The sequence below is a fragment of the Patella vulgata genome, chromosome 1 (genome assembly GCF_932274485.2).
Source record: "Patella vulgata chromosome 1, xgPatVulg1.2, whole genome shotgun sequence".
In the NCBI taxonomy this organism is placed as follows: Eukaryota; Metazoa; Mollusca; class Gastropoda; family Patellidae; genus Patella; species Patella vulgata.
The window spans coordinates 71,621,249-71,637,991 of NC_065879.2; the positions used below are offsets into that span (position 1 = coordinate 71,621,249).

General features: G+C 37.5%; 2 protein-coding genes across 2 annotated transcripts; one reads left to right on the forward strand and one right to left on the reverse strand.

The window, feature by feature from the left end:
- Positions 1-4,785: 4,785 nt before the first annotated feature.
- On the forward strand, positions 4,786-7,475 carry LOC126815881 (uncharacterized). Its single transcript, XM_050541905.2, has 2 exons — positions 4,786-4,977; positions 5,433-7,475. Exon 2 carries the CDS (start codon positions 5,468-5,470, stop codon positions 6,740-6,742), a length of 1,275 nt encoding a protein of 424 aa, XP_050397862.1. The 5' UTR covers positions 4,786-4,977; positions 5,433-5,467; the 3' UTR covers positions 6,743-7,475.
- A 5,354-nt stretch (positions 7,476-12,829) lies between these two features.
- LOC126815905 (39S ribosomal protein L53, mitochondrial) lies at positions 12,830-16,683 on the reverse strand. Its single transcript, XM_050542005.2, has 3 exons — positions 16,555-16,683; positions 15,143-15,255; positions 12,830-13,713 (listed from the first exon to the last, which is right to left on the reverse strand). The coding sequence occupies exons 1-3, from the start codon at positions 16,659-16,661 to the stop codon at positions 13,553-13,555; spliced, it is 381 nt and encodes a 126-aa protein (XP_050397962.1). The 5' UTR covers positions 16,662-16,683; the 3' UTR covers positions 12,830-13,552.
- Between the last annotated feature and the right edge of the window lie 60 nt (positions 16,684-16,743).

The following is a 16,743-nucleotide window of genomic DNA, read 5'->3' on the forward strand; positions in this document are numbered from 1 at the left end:
GTATCAAAATATAGGTTTTCGAGGTAGCCGAGTCCATTTTCGTACATATTTGGGTGATTAAGTTGTTTCCCTGTGTCGCAAACGGAGATAATCCAAATAGGGATTTAGGGTTCCGATTAAGGATTAATGATACTGATGTCTTAGATCTACCTAATACGACTCTCGGCCTACAACCGGGGCCACCCGCAGCTTACTGGGGTGTCAGCCTATTCGGACATGCCAAAGCATAGCGGGCATGTCGACTGGGGCAACTCTCAGCTCTCAGCGGTAGCAGTCTAGTGGACGTGTATCAGCTTAGTCAGCAACCTCGACAACTGAACCAATATGGCCATGCCTATTGAAGAATGGGGAGACACAGATGGATACTGAAGTATCGCCTTCCGTGAACCGTTAGATAACGAAAATAACGGCTATTGGAGGCTTTAATATGGTGGCTATGGTGAGTAATGATGGGCGTGATTTAGAGCTTGGTGAAAAATATCATTGAAGCCTAGCTGTTGAAGTGGAGGAGCATGATTCGTGGTCCAGGCGGTCCGTACTGTCAAATTTCATATATACAAACCATTGACTTTTACATGGTCTGAAGGAAAGATTAATATCGATGACCAGTGTTACAATAGAAATATTCGCGACAGCTATTTTGTCGGCATACCAAGACAGGGCCAATGACAGCAATCAATATGTTGTCACTCTGCGTAACCTAAGCAAAAAAAGCTTATTTTCGAACTTCCTAAAAATATTGATGTAATGAAACTATACATCAAGTTTTATACACCCCCTCCCCCCCCCCCAACCAACCGCTCCCCAACCAACCTCTTAATTAGAGGCCCGGTTATTCTCCGTCATCAAAATTGTTTATCTCTCCTCCGCTCATTATCGAACTTTGTCAAGACATTCACCTAATAAAGAACTAGGCCAAGTGTCAGCATTCAAGCTCAATTGTGAACTGGGGGTGGCCCGTTTCGACATGTCTGTTCTGCTGCTTCCGCTGTGTGTGAGTGAGAACAGTGGTAGACCAGAGAGTCCAAATGAAATTTTGTTGCTACTTAAAGAATGCCATCTTATTAGATCTGAGACAGACTCAATAATCCTTAATTTCCCAATCTTTTATATTTGATTTTCTCCTATAATGACCAAAGAATATAAGCCAGGAGTATCATTAATCCCTAATCAAAAACTCAAATCCCGATTTGGATTTCCTCCTTTTTGAAACAGGGAAACAATTTAATCACCAAAATGTGTAGCAAAATGGAATCAGCTACCTCAAAAGCATATATTTTGACACCAAATTTGAGCATTTTGTAAAATTCGAATTTTCCCGCCAAAACCTACTACCATCTTGAATTATTCCCAAATATTGACCACATTATACATGTATAATATATAACTAATCACCAAATCTTGTATGGAAATGGATTCAGCTACCCCGAAAAGGTATACGAAACTCGACCATATTTTGGGCAATCCAGAGTTCACAATTTTTATCCGATTTTGATGAAACTTGCGATACGGCCTATGCCTTTAACGCAAAATGTGAATTATTTACATAGTATCTGGTCCCTCCTCTAGAGCCCATAGTAGTCCGTTATGTAAGCCTACTATTTTCTTTGGGACTACTCAACTGACATGAGAGTAAAAGTTAATTCTATACAGTGTTACCACTTAATGTATATAAAACTATTACACCGCATATTTGAGAATACAAGTCCGTTCTGGTAAACACTTATGTTTATAACACTAAATCTAAATTGTGTCCTGGACACAACTTTGATATTTTTTATGCAAAACAATCACACACTTATACATTAATTACAATGTCTAGTAGATAAATTGGTATTGTTGTCCTGTTTTTTTTTTCAAGAATCTTATTTGTGTATTTGGGGAAAGCCGCGCCAAATTTGTGGGTGTATCGCCTGGAGGTCGCAAGTCTGAATGAATCAGCATGTAACTTAGCATGCTTAAATTCCTTACATCCTAAGGATAATCTACATTGTTTTTGGTTCACGCCCGACCCAAGGGACAGAGGGGAGCCCAATTTTTGGTTGTATCCCATTTATGCTGCAATGCAGAGTGAATACTCTTGAATCTTAGCGCATTTATTCCTTAAACCATAAGGACGCCAACTATTGATTTTGGTTCATGTCCAATACCCAGGGGAGGTGTCAACTGTCATGCGCATATTTAAAAAAAAAAAATTTTGTCTGTAAATACTCAGGGAGTTGGATGGCCAAATTGTTAACGCGTGCGCGTTGGATCAGAAGGTCTTTCATTGAGTCAATCGGCGTGGTTTCGATTCCCCGCTTGCACGTGACAAGGAGTAGGGTCGCCTGTTTCCTCCCACTGCTAAAGACAACTACGCGCATGCGAATTATTGAAATAAAAATGAACAATATTAATCCCAATATAGTGTAAGAGAGTACAAAAGATATTTTGATCACTTTAGACACAAAATGTGGCATTCAGTCAGGTTTTATTCGTCACCCAATATAAGAATATCGGACCGGTCTATCTCACTGGAAAAATGCTTCCATATCAAGGGGATAACGAGAGAGAAAGAAATGAGGTTTAACGTCCACTCGACACAAGTTAGGTCATTTCGGGAGTAACATATGGTTTAATTTTATTTCAATAATTCGCTTGCGTTTAGGGGTCTTTACCAGTGGGAGGAAACCGGAGGACCCGGAGAAAACCCACGAGGTTGGACAGGCGACTCTACTCCTTGTCACGTACAACCGGGGAATCGAAACCACGCCAGTTGACTCAATGACAGACTTTATGGTACAGCGCGCACGTGCTAACCATTCAGCCACCCCCCCCCCTCCTCCAAGGGGATAACAACTAGGCCACTATTTGTGTAAGTGTAATAGTACTAATAAATGCATTCATTTTACATAACAACACATTTAAACCATGTCTGGCCCGTTGTCTTAATAATGATCATGGATAGTGTATAGTTAAGAATGAAAAAAAAAACATGTTTTGAAACAAAGATTAAGAACTGTGAAAAAAGTTTCTGAAATATTAAGAAATGGCATAACTAGTTCAGAATTGTCAGGGAATAGCCCAGATGGAAGAAGAAAAGGGTTGTTGCATATTTTTTTTCTTTTGCCAGCAATGAAAACATTTACAAGACACCAAAACCTGATTCTGAGTAACAACTCATTAAGTCATTATCAGAAATCATTAGAATGTGTTAGGCTTCTAATAGCTATGTGTACCAGGCTATTGTCAAACAAATAGCAACGTTTGAGAGTGATAATATGGGGAGCCGGAGTGGTACACAGCAAAAAAATTCGAGTTGAAAAATTGGGTAATATTAATCTGAACCAAATAACGATAAAATATAAATCTATTTTCTTTTACAGAAAATTACCATGGACCTTTTAATACATGTATTATAAGGTCCATGATGTTACGCAGTGGACCGATTGAGAGGATTTTTTATGCGCTCACATTTTCTTGCGGACGCATTATGCTGTCGTCCGATCACACTTCTTTCTTGGCAATCTAGAAGTCACAACTTTTATCCGATTTGGATGAAACTTAAAATATATGTTTATGTCCAACATGTCTAGGATAGGTTTGATTTTGGTTCGCATCGGATCGAAACCTCTTGGGTTACGGTCCTTGCCTATTACACAACATATTATGAATTATACATAAAAACACATACTTATGGAAAAACAGCTACTTATTTATTTGCAGGCCCGTAATTAGGGGGCGGGGGGCAAAGCCCCCTCTGCAAAAAGTTTCGCCCCCCCCCCCCCGTGAAAAAATTGTCGACCATAAAAACAATAGATAAACATTGTCCGTCAATTTTACAGCAACCCCTGAGAACACTTCCCGCCCCCCTTCGTTGCTCTGAGCTAGTTACGTCCCTGTTTTTTTGGGCGACGTTTCGAAGAATAATGATATTCAGTTTCCTGAAAGTTGGCCATTTTTAAGTGAAGAGTGATAACAGATACACGGGGGAATTTCTGCTCATGAATAATTCCTTCGAAGGCCAATAGTTGTTGTGTGAGACTGTGTGGGGGTATCTAAGAATTGACTGTCACTAGACAAGAGAACACGAAAATTTTTTTAGAAAAAGTCTGTGCATTACCATTTTTTTTATTAAGTTTAGAATAAATAAAAACAAGTGAATGTACGGACCATTTCTATTTTTTTTTTTTTTTTTCGTGTTCTCTTATCTAGTGACATTCAATTACTTTTTTGAATTGTCAGATATCCTCTTACAGTCTAACATAACAACTTTTGGTTTTCGAAGGAATTATTAGTGAACAGAAATTCGCCCGTGTAGCTGTTATCACTCTTCACTTTAAAATGGCCGACTTTCACTTCAGTCAGATAACTCGTGTTTTCCTTCTGCGTTCGTCACTTCCGATTGTTGAAACCTTCATTACGCATCTATCGTAGCAATGATCTCTGTGTTAAAATTATATTTGCAAATTATATTGTCCTTTATTAACATTTTAAAAAGGTGACGCGCGAAGTGGTCGAAATAGAACGCCATAGTTTTAAGTATTCTTCCTAAGACTATGTGTTTCTCCAACTGTTTCATTCACTTTTTAATTATCTATTTAAAAACTTGAGACCAAAATAATTATAAAATGTGTTATTTCTGTCTTGTATAAAGGAACCGCATTTTGATATTTGGTAATTTTAAGAGACCTACTACAGCCAAGTCTGTGTATTTCTATGTAAATTTACCTCTGTTGCACGAATGATTTTTGGTAGAGTTATGGCCCTTAGGAAAACTCTGTTCACGGAGTTACAATACTCAATTTCAACCTCGCGCGAAGTTAAGCCACATGTTTGTTAAAAGCTGATGTAAATATCGTAAACTATGAGAAAATAATGTGGTGTTAATCTGAGATCGTCGACAATCAATGTATGGACGATTTTAAGAAATTGCTGCAATATTTGGTCGGGTGACATTATTGCCAATACAGTGCCATTGGCATTGGGTGATAAATAGTAAGTAATAACAGTGCATACGAAATACGAGGCGGTGCGCGTATTCATATGTAATATAAATTATAAATAAATAACCTATTTCTGTCCATTGATTAAAGTGTAATACACAAATGGCCTATATGATTACTGAGTCATACTTAAGGAAATTTGGGAGCGACGGTGGCTCAGTGGGTAGGAAGTTGGCTCATTAACCTGGAAGTCCCTGCATTTGACAAGAAAATTCATAGGGATTTTCCGGCGTGGTTCCTTGTCAGTGGTGCAGGACAGAGGGCCTGGCAAGGACCAATGTATAGTTGTTTGGATGGGATGAAAAACCCAGGTCCCATGTACACATTGGCGTGCACATAAAAGAACCCTTGACATTTGGAATTCAAAATAAGAGTAGGCCATCACTTATTTGAATTAATATTAAATTGTACTTACTAATACTACTGTTTATTTTGTGTATTTTTCAGCTTTTACAAACATATAATCTTAAATAGATGTCATCATGGCAACATCTCCAAAATCAAGTATGGAAACTAGTCATGAAAATTTAGATGAATATTTCTCAAGTTACAATGATGTGACTGTTCATGAACTCATGTTAAAAGATAGACCAAGAACGCTGGCCTATAAACAATTTTTTGAAGAAAATCGCGAATATATAGTAGATAAAGTTGTCATGGATGTTGGTAGTGGTACAGGAATATTAGCTATGTTTGCTGCAGCAGCTGGGGCTAAAAAGGTTTACGCTGTTGAGGCTAGTGAGATGGCAGCTATTTGTAAAAATATTGTAGTTTGTAATGGTTTTGAAGAAAAAATTGAAGTCATCAACAAGAAAGTTGAAGATGTTGAGTTAGCAGACGATGAAAAAGTAGACATTTTGGTTTCAGAATGGATGGGATTTTACCTTCTGCATGAGTCCATGTTAGACTCTGTTATTTTTGCACGTGATAAATTCTTAAAACCGAATGGAATTATGGTGCCTTCTCATGCAAATTTATTAATAGCTCCTGTTAATATGGATAATTATTATGATGACCATTTTGAATATTGGAGTAATTGTTATGGTTTTGATTTGTCTCCTATGGTACCAGCGGCGATGGCTACTAGTTTCAAGGAGCTACTCATCACTGAGATTTCTGAAAAACAACTTGTGGCCGAGTCCGACTTTGTTACTGCTTTTGATTTAAAGACCGTGACTATTGATGACGTTCGACATTTAAGTAAAAGTTGTGAATTTCTTGTCAATGAAGATTGTACAATTCATGGCTTTGTAACTTGGTTTAATGTTGTATTCACTTGCCTTAACTCTGAGGTTCAAAGTTCAAATGAATCCAGTTCCATCCAACTTGTAAATAGTGAAGCAGCTACAGAGTCTGACCCAGTTGTTAGTCTTCCAATAACACTTAGTACTGGTCCATCAGCGGAAGCAACGCATTGGAAACAAACAGTTATATTCCTCACTTCTGCATTAGAAGTAGAAAAAGATAGTATTCTCCCTTGTTTAATAGAACTTTCCCAAGATAAAGATAATAAACGGCATTATAATATATCTATAGACTTGACAGGTAATGAGGATGATATTGAGGCTGAAACGAATGACCATCCCATTCCCTGTGATTGTTCAGCACCGAGGTGCAAGTTGATAAAAACTGTAATGGAGAAATTTGCAGAGGAGCAGGATGAAGTTGAAACTGAAGCAGAAAATACCGAAACAAATGCAGAGATTGAGGCAGCTCGTGTTTTAGACTCTGAAACAATCAGTGATGTGTCTATTTAACAAAAAATTTCTTTCTTAATAAAGCTGTGAATTTATCTATAGATAAGGGTGACAGCTACTATCATCAGTTTGTGAAGACTTTCTCTAAGTATCCATGTTCAATCACCACACTAAATTAAAGATTATGACATAACAGGCAAACTAGAACTAGCCATTGATATTGGGGATGACATATTGAAACCTTTTGTTGCATTGGTGTAACATTATGCATTCTTTAATTAAGGGTAACAATATAAAGCTTTTCTGAAGTCCCCTCTTGTTAAACTTGACCAACCAGTCCAATCTTATTTCTGGATTGGATAAACTGCTTGAGAATACAAAAACTTCATTTCTGACACACAGGTGTCCATTTTAGTCTGCTCCAGAATATAAATATAACTTTATGCATTCTTTAATATCTGGTAAGGGTAACAACATAAAGATGTTCTGAAGTCCCCTTTGATTAAGCTTGACCACACAGTCCAATCTTATTTCTGGTAAAGAATAAACTGCTTGAGAATTCAAGAAATTCATTTCTGACACACAGGTGTCAATTTTCGTCTGCTCCAGAACATAGGCGTACCAAATGCTGGGAAAATTTGGGCACACAATTGTATTTTGTAAAAGTTGTATAAAAAAAGATATTGTGTTCTTGAATGTGTCCAATTTAACAGCGAATTTATTATTATTATGTAACATACTAAGAACCTAACTACATTTTTTGGGCAGCAACCACCACCGCCCCCCCCCCCCCCCAGTCAAAAATTTCCCCGTACGCCTATGCTCCAGAATATAAATTTATGAGTTTAAATACCATTACCCCAAAATATAAGAGTTGCATCAATATTCAATACTATTTCTAGGCAATATATGAGTTGCACTAATCCTATTTCTAGGCAACAATATATTTATATGAACTTTTCATGTATCTTGTTATGGAAATTGTTAGAGTTTACCAGTTTATATTATAATAAAAATGTATTAATAAACCATACAGTAAATTGTTGCTTTATTTTTAGCTCCTCTTATGAAGACCTTGCCATTCATTTCTGACAAAGGGGTTCATAAGGAATGTTGAGCTAAATTTGAGGGTTTCTCCACTTTGTAAACCATGGGCTATCCAGGCTAGTTGCTAATTTAGGAGAGGTACACTATGCCATCCAAAATGGACAAATATTGTGTGCATGTGGAGAATTTCTAAATAACATACACACACACACACTGGGATTTATCCTTGACAAGAGTATATTAATTAATATTAAAAAGTAAACCAAATGTTACATTTTTTTTTATTGTCAATAAATCTATTAGATAAAATCCTATAATTTGAAATAAATTTCCCTAATCAAACTTTCTTCAATCACATGACCCGTCCTTCCACCCTTCTTTCCAACGTTCATCAACTTTATCACAATCGAATTCTGGTTTTCCAAGTTTCTTATTCACCTTGTTGTGTATTTTACAAAACCATAAAGATAATTCTTTTTGACCTGAAGTATCTGGAGGGTAGTCCTTCATATCATTTCTTAAATCTGAAGCACAATGTTCACATGGATAAAAATTTGAAAAAATATGAATTAAACTTTTCATGTCAGTTTGTTGTGTGTTTGATGGTTTCTCAGGAAAATACGCTGCCATAGTGTGTAGAAATGACCACGTATTCCGCCCCAGTTCGTCTTTATCCAAAGGGCAGTCGTGGTTTGTTTGCCTCCACTCGGTGACACCGGTTGCTTGTGATTTACCCTTCGGATTCGGTTGAGCTTTCATCCATGACTGGAAATCCGTACAAGTTCTGCATGGTTTATGCGGTTTAGGAAAGGCGCCACTGTCATAATGATGGGCATGATCTTTTGCCTTTTCTGCCATTGTCACTTGTTTAAAATCGTAATGACGACTAACAATTTCCTGATGAAATATCCATGCTTGTTTACATGAAGCGGAAGATTCGGTAAATGGGACATAACTCTATTATGATATTTCATTCGGAATCCATCGTCTAAATTGAATGTGGCGCTTGGTTGTATCAAATCAAAACAGAATGACGTACATAATGACCGATGCTTGTGACATATAAATGATTGTGACATCACACACTTGTTAACTTAGAAAACATTTAATAGATGGGCTGGATAAGGCACCCCTACAATCTGCGGAGCTTTCTGGTAAATTCAATATTTTTACATAAAATACTTAATTTTCGAACCTATTTAATTTTTGCGTACATGACACAGATCCTAGCAAAAGCTAACGATCATCAAGCAAAGCAAAACGATATGAACAATTTGATTGTGAACGCGATAGATGATAGAGTTTTGGTGTCACAAGAGGAGGAAACCTATGGACATTCGGCATTTCACGAAATTTCGTAGGAGCAGAACAGTAGGACGTTAAACTCCATTTCATTTCATTTCAGTTCCAGAGTTATGCCCTCTTTTCCGAAAACTTTTTTTCAAATTTGGTGTATAATTTTTGGGTCACGAGAGAACGAATTCTATCAATATTCAGCGTTTCTCGAACTTCGTTCCTCTGTTACACCCTTTGCCCAAAACACAGTGAACGTGATAGAGGCCACAGTTTTAACGAATTATTTAGTATTTTGTGTGCAACCTTCCGTTGCAGAGTTGTGCCCCCTTTGTCGAAAACCTTGGAGAGAGAGAAATGGGGTTTAACGTCCACTCGACACAAACTAGGTCATTTCGGGACTAACATGGTTTAATTTTATTTACATAATTCGCTTGCGCGTAGGGGTCTTTAGCAGTGGGAGGAAACCGGAGGACCCGGAGAAAACCCACGAGGTTGGACAGGCGACCCTACTCATGTCACGTACAACCGGGGATTCGAAACCACGCCAGTCGACTCAATGACAGACTTTATGATACTGCGCGCGCACGCTAACCATTCAGCCATCCAACCCCCCGAAAACCTTGGAAACTTGATAGACGCTACAGTTGAAACATTTATCTAAAATTTCACGTGGAGCATTTTGGTTATGGAATGACGGATCCAATGGATATTTTCGAGACATAGCTGCGATGTGACTATCTTGTGAATAGGACCTTATCTGCCAATGGAATGCCAGTTCAAACTGGTATAATATTATTGTATTTGACGAGTATTGTATAAATTAAAAAAAAATAAATAAAAAAGCATACTTATAAATAGAGAGAGAGAAAAGAAAATCCTAGTGAAATAACATTTCCTCTTGTCGACGGTTCATCAGACACAAATTACTGAACAAAACAGGGTAGGTGTGTGTGGTGGGGGGGGGGTGTACTTTCAAACAGATATACACGACCCACACTGATAACTTTTATGACAAATAACCGCGGGAGATCTGATATTGCAAACTATTCTGCACCGCAATATGGGGAAGGAGAAGTGGGTATTCATATTACAGAGGTATTTGCATCCCACCACATCAAGTGAAATGCCTGCTTTAGTTTTTTTTTATTATCTCTGTTTATTTCATTTAAATATACATTGTATTGTTATACTATTATAGGGTTTACGTCCCACCAGAAAAAGTTTAAAAGGCACAGACATGGATGTTATTCAGGTAAAAAAAAAACGCGCTCAGGTTGATTTGATGTAGTCGTAGTCCGGTCATTCTAACGTGTTTGAATTTATACGTAACCATCGAGTGATAATTTTTATACGCCCACATTGAAATGTGGTCGTATATTGTCGTCGGTTCGGCGTCCACAATTGCTTGTGGACGCTCTAGAGGTCAAAGTTAATATCCGATTGTATAAATTTATACACAGTGTTTAAGGTCATGAGACGAAGAAGTCTATTGATTTTCAGCGATTTCCGATAATAACTGCAAGAGTTATGGCCCTTGATCACTTCAAAAAATCTTGTGGACGCCCTTGAGGTCAAAGTCAATATCCGATTGACTTTAAATTGATACACAGTGTTTAAGGTCATAAGATGAAGACGCCTATTGATTTTCAGCGATTTCCGATAATTACTACCAAAGTTATGGCCCTTGATTACTTCAAAAAATCTTATGACACTTTAGGCGCTAAAGTTATCATCCTATTGACTTCAGATTGATACACAGAGTTTAAGATATTAAGACGAACAAGTATATTGATTTTCAATGAATTTTTATGACTTGAACAGCTAAATCCATGATGTTAAAAGTTTCGTATACTAAAGGTTAGCATGGGGCAGAACTTTATAAAAACCAAACAAATTCAAATGGTTTTCTTATAATTACTTAATGAGTTGTTATTCTTAATTAGATTTTAATGTAATATAAATGTTTCATTACAGAAAAAAAGTAAAAATATGCGACAACTCTTGTTGACTGCCCGGACGATTTAGCTGCTGTGGGCGTATGTTTCGTTGTCTGGCAACCTATCTTGTCTTCATAGATTGTTCACACAAGTCTAAAACTGATCAAGGGCAACCACCCTGGAAATCATTATGATGTTTTTATTTTTGTTGGGTGCCCTTTATTTTATTATGTACACATGTGATTATGTTTCGGATTCTTGTGACATCTCACCTCCATTGCTGATTTTATTAGCTTTCAAACCTGAATATCAGATTTTTCCAGGAGTAGGAAACAATGGTCTTATGACTTCTCAACGCTTGTTTGTCAGTTGTCAAATTGATATTTTTCTGACCAGTGATAAAAACAACTTTTGAAAAGAGTGAGAGAAAGAGAAATGGGGTTTAACGTCCACTCGACACAACTAGGTCATTTCGGGACTAACATATGGTTTAATTTTATTTCAATAATTCGCTTGCGCATAGGGGTCTTTAGCAGTGGGAGGAAACCGGAGGACCCGGAGAAAACCCACGAGGTTGGACAGGTGACCCTACTCCTTGTCACGTACAACCGGGGATTCGAAACCACGCCAGTCGACTCAATGACAGACTTTATGATACAGCGCGCACGCTAACCATTTAGCCATCCAACCCCCCCTTTTGAAAAGACGTCTATCCTGTCAGGGTTAAAGAATTACAGGAAATGGGAAAATGTTGCTCAGTCTTTCATGCAGTAGAATTTGCAGCAGTTAAAATTTGTTGATTTTAGAATTTAAGAGTACCCCAGTACTAGTAGGGGCGAATGAAGTCTGTCGATCTTCATAATGAATTAATTCATTACTGATTGAAATTATAAAAACATAGCTTTTCTAGAACCACAGACACAGGGAGGCTACAAAATCGCAAATTGAATTGACAGAGCAGATACGAAAGCGGAGAGTGTGATCTCTTTTGAGAGAGAGAGATGGGTTTAACCTCCACTTGACACAAACTAGGTCATTTCGAGGCTAACATGGTTCAATTTTATTTCAATAATTCGCTTATGCAAAGGGGTCTTTAACAGTGGCTGACAACTGGAGGACCCAGAGAAAACCCACAAGGTTGGAAGGCAACCCTACTCCTTGTCATGTACAACCGGGAAATCGAAACCATACCAGCTGACTCAATGACAGACCTTATTATACAACTCGCATGCGCTAACCATCCCCCCACCCCCGATCTCATTTGATGGGGTTGCTTTGTCGATTTTTACCGCAAGAGTTTCACCAGATAAAAATGACAGTTTTCCGAATAATTATGATTTATATTTTTGGTGTGTGTTGTTTTTCGCCTTAAGATGTTGGCATAGAAAACCAAAGTTGAAGTGTTCTGAACAGGGGTTGAGGGGGTATCCTGTGTCCTCTGCTAGAAATTTTAGAAAATGGGTGCAGAAACGACGAAATCTGATGTCTTCTGACAGGCTACTAGTTAAAACCTATCAGATCAAAATACAACTTAGACCACTAAGAATCAATAATTGATTCGGTTCACTTCTATGTAGCATATTGAACAAAAGTCTCCACTCACTAACCGGAGACGAGCATGAGATGGGACCTCCCCTTTACCTAAACAACCAATACTCGAACACATATCAATTGTTAAAATCAGTGAAGATATGAAATGAGAAGGATGGTCAGACAATCTTATTGCTAATGTACGAAAAACATTTTAAATTACAGTCAGCAAAAACATAAGGGCAGCTGGGCATTTGCTCCCATAGCCTCGCCGATCTGTCTTATACATGTATGTCAAAATCTATCAACCTTTATTCTCCTACGTCTTTCATAGGTTTTGTTCATTATGACATGTTCCATATTGTGTTGGTCACTCTCCGAAATATAAGTAAACAGGTTTATTTTTCAAGTCAGGACTTATTTTACATGTATGAGGTAGAATATTCAATTGTACCATGGATTTCAAACACATAGTTATGTTTTTAAATGAACATAATTAATTATTTAATCATGCAGGATGAAATCAATTTATAGTAAAAGCTCCACAGCTTCTGAAATCTATGCACAAGTCATTAATCCACTTAGCTTGTAGTAGTGACAGGTGTAATGCATAAGGCAGTGTATGTTTACTTTCTAGAAAATCTGAAGCCACTTGTCAATTGAGAGAAATGGGGTTTAATGCCAAATTGACACAAACTATGTCATTTTGGGACTAACATATGGTTCAATTTTTTATTTCAATAATTTGCACGCCAATGAGGTTAGACATGTGATGCTAAGGTCTACTTGTCACATACAAGCATGGAATCGAAACCACACCACTTGACTCAATGACAAATCTTGTGATCTAACATTCACAATTTAACCATTCAGCCACCCAACCCCTCACTTGTCAATTGAGAAGTTCAAGTAACTAACAAATTAGTTGTACTTTTGTATTGAAACAGGTATATTTTCATAAAAAAAAAAAAAAAAAAAAAAACGATCACGCATATTAACAAAATTTCACATACTGTCTCACAATAATTGTCTACATTAAAATACTACAAATTGATTTGTCTTATTTCTTTCTTTTCCCAGGCTTTTTCTTCTCTAATTTTGTATTGATATGTGTAATTTCTTCGCGTTTAATGTCTTTAGCATTACAAAATAAAGTCAGTTTTTCTAACATTTCCATAGTAGTTAAGTTTTTGGTTTTTAATAACAACTTTTCTCCATCAGCTGAAAATATAAAAATAAAATGTTCAAATGAAAGAAATAAAAAAAATAGTTTTAGTGTAAGATTCTTGGATTGTGTAAAAGGGTACATCCCAAATATGTTAGCGAATAAAACTAGTTCATTCTTTGTGGAATTGAATGGCTCATAAAAACCATTAAAGATACATTATGATGCAGGAGCTAAATCTGCCTATTGCAGGTCTTTCTTTAGGCCTGAAATTTTATACAATGTATAAACTATTAATTAGACATTTATTAACAAGACAAGACCATATCAACTCTCGATGCCATCTGATTTTTATTAGATTTGAATTTGATCTACCGTTCAATAGCCATTGATGATTAAACACAAAAATGGATAATCAAGACTTTTTTTTATTTTTGTCACAACACCAATAATGACAATCGAGGCTACAATGTTTTTAAAATGAGTATTTCTCAGCTAAGTGTGAAGCAATTTGACTGAAATTTTCAGAATATTCCTGTAACATTATCTGTTATTTAACTTTTATAGTGAGAACTGTCAGCTCTTTATCTAATCTTCCATAATGTATCTGAAGCTCTGCGATATATCAAAATTTAGTTGTCAGCCAGAGTTAATTAGCAATCCCCTTGTGATGCAATAATTAGAAATTGAGTGTGGAAGCACCGTGGCTCAGTGAGTAAGACACTGGCTTGCCAACAAGAAGTCTTTGGTTGCTCCCAATGTTGGCGAAGTAAATTCCTCAAAGCTTTTCTGACACAGTTTACCCTTGTTGGTTGTGCAGGACGGAGGACCTGCTAAGGACTGGTGTCTAGTCATTTGGTTGGGACTTTAAAAGAACCCTTAGCAACGCTGTTAGGGCAAAATTTCTCCTATAGCACACTGCATGGTGTATGCCTGTCTTCATTAGCCCAGTGGTGCAGAAAAGTAAGACAATATTTAACTCCTTTTCATTTCATTTCATTGAGTACAACCCAATTTTAGCAATATTAAAGAAATCTACATTATTATGTCCCTTTATTATTTAATACTGGTAGATCTACCAAAAGATTTTTAAAATGAAATGAAATGGGGTTTAACGTCCTACTGTTCTGCTCCGATTGGGCTAAAGAAGACAGGCTTATGCCATACAGTGTGCTATGAGAGAAATTTTTCCCAGACAGTGGGCGCTATGTCCTACTCTTACATGTATATCTAATTCCTACTGCCAGGGATCTTTTACATGCACGCAAGAACTTGATTTTCGTACGATCTAAACAACTATACAGTTGTCCTTGTCAGGCCCTCTGTCTTGCACCACTGACAAGGGGACACCACGCCGGAAAATCCTGATGAACTTTCTTGGCCAGCACAGGGATCAAACTCACGACCTCCAGGCTATGGAGCCAGTGTCTTACTCACTTACCCACTGTGGCTCTCCAAGAAATTTTTAACCAAACAAATTCTTACCGAAGTCAACATCTACAACTGGTTCACACCGGTTAGATTTGACATTAATTCTAAGAGCTACCAAATCATTTGTTGCTATAACTTTTGGAGAATGTACCATATGTAGAAGTTCTCTAAAAAGTACAAAACAATTTTAATTATGGAAACATCAATTTTCGACAAATTCTTTTTTCTACAAAAGATGCCATATATCCTTTAAACTATGATCTGATCAAATTAAAATGAACAATAAAAATAGGAGATGCTTAACAGATCTTTAGACATTCAGAGCAGCCAAACTAAATTTTCAGAAAAAAGTTTCTGAAAACTGAATTTGTCTGCTGAAAGTCAGTAGGCCTTCTCGAGGGGAGGACTGAAACAGGAGTGAGGTCTCGATATGACAATTAATTTATCCTCTAACAGGCCAGTAGCTAGCAGGGGGCAGGGAGGCAAGGGGGAAAGCTGCCCCCGCTGGAAAAAATCGGCACCCATTGGGGAAAAAATTGACTTCCCCAATGGGTGCTGAAGGCGCCCTTTCCATTAGACGCAATACGACGCCAACGACCAGCGTGTCCATATCAGTATGGGCGCCCAATAAAGTCGAGTGACATTGGTTGGATGCCCACAACAAGGTTGACGTTGTCGTGGCGCCCAACCAATGTCATTTGAATTTATAGGCGCCTCGCCATTCATGTCGATATGTATGAGGCGCCCCCCAAATGGTGAGGTGCCTCATAATGAATCACACAATTAACACTGCACAACATGATTGATGGGGCACCCAAAACAGCGAGATCTGTGGGGTGCCTTATTCCGGAGGGGCCCATAATGACATGATTGGCGTGGTGCCTTATGACAATATATGATTGTCGGGCCACACATAAAATAATACATAATGCTGAGTGAGATTTGTTGGGCACCCACGACTTGATCAATAGAGTGCCCAAAACGACATAATTGGTGGGGTGCCTCATCCTGGTGGGGCGCTCATAATGCCGAGATTGGTGGACTGCCAATGACATAATTTGCCTAACTTGATTCCGAACTTTTCGTTTTTCTCAGAAATTATTATTGGTACAAAGTCGTATTACTTTCTTCAAATTTTTATAATGTGTATATCAAAGACTGAAAGAGTAAGACATAATTATAATACACCAATATCGCAAATTCAGCCTCAAAATTTAAATTTTCGGTCATTTTCACAGTTCCTCTCCTCCAAGTGCAAACCCTATTTTCCAAAATTTGATGTGAGGTCATGACTAGTCCCCCTAAACATACCCTGACAGGTTTCAACGATTACGGGAACTGTAGAGCCAAGAGGTCAGGTGCGTTACTGAAGTAGAACTCATTTGGTTTGGGCTAGCTACGGGCCTGTGTCTATTCTATGCGCCTTGTCCTTAGATTAAATTTAGAAAAAAAACCCCGAAAAATACCTAATTGATCGAACATTCGTTGTAAACGGATCAAATGTAAATTTCATTGATTTCACTGGTCGCAAATGGAACGTTTCCATTATTATTCCGACCCTTCGCCATGCCATTTTGTCCAAAGTTACCTCTCTTGCGCACCTCTCTTGTATTTACCCGTACACCCAGTCTTACCTTTTAAATTGAATAAAGTAG

Excerpts from the sequence above, each read along its gene's own strand:
- LOC126815905 (XM_050542005.2), bottom strand. The coding sequence starts at position 16,661 with ATGGCATGGCGAAGGGTCGGAATAATAATGGAAACGTTCCATTTGCGA. Across the intron at positions 15,256-16,554 it reads ACGAATGTTCGATCAATTAG|AGAACTTCTACATATGGTAC; the intron begins GTATTTTTCGGG and ends TGTACTTTTTAG. Across the intron at positions 13,714-15,142 it reads AGTTGTAGATGTTGACTTCG|CTGATGGAGAAAAGTTGTTA; the intron begins GTAAGAATTTGT and ends TTATATTTTCAG.
- LOC126815881 (XM_050541905.2), top strand. The coding sequence starts at position 5,468 with ATGGCAACATCTCCAAAATCAAGTATGGAAACTAGTCATGAAAATTTA.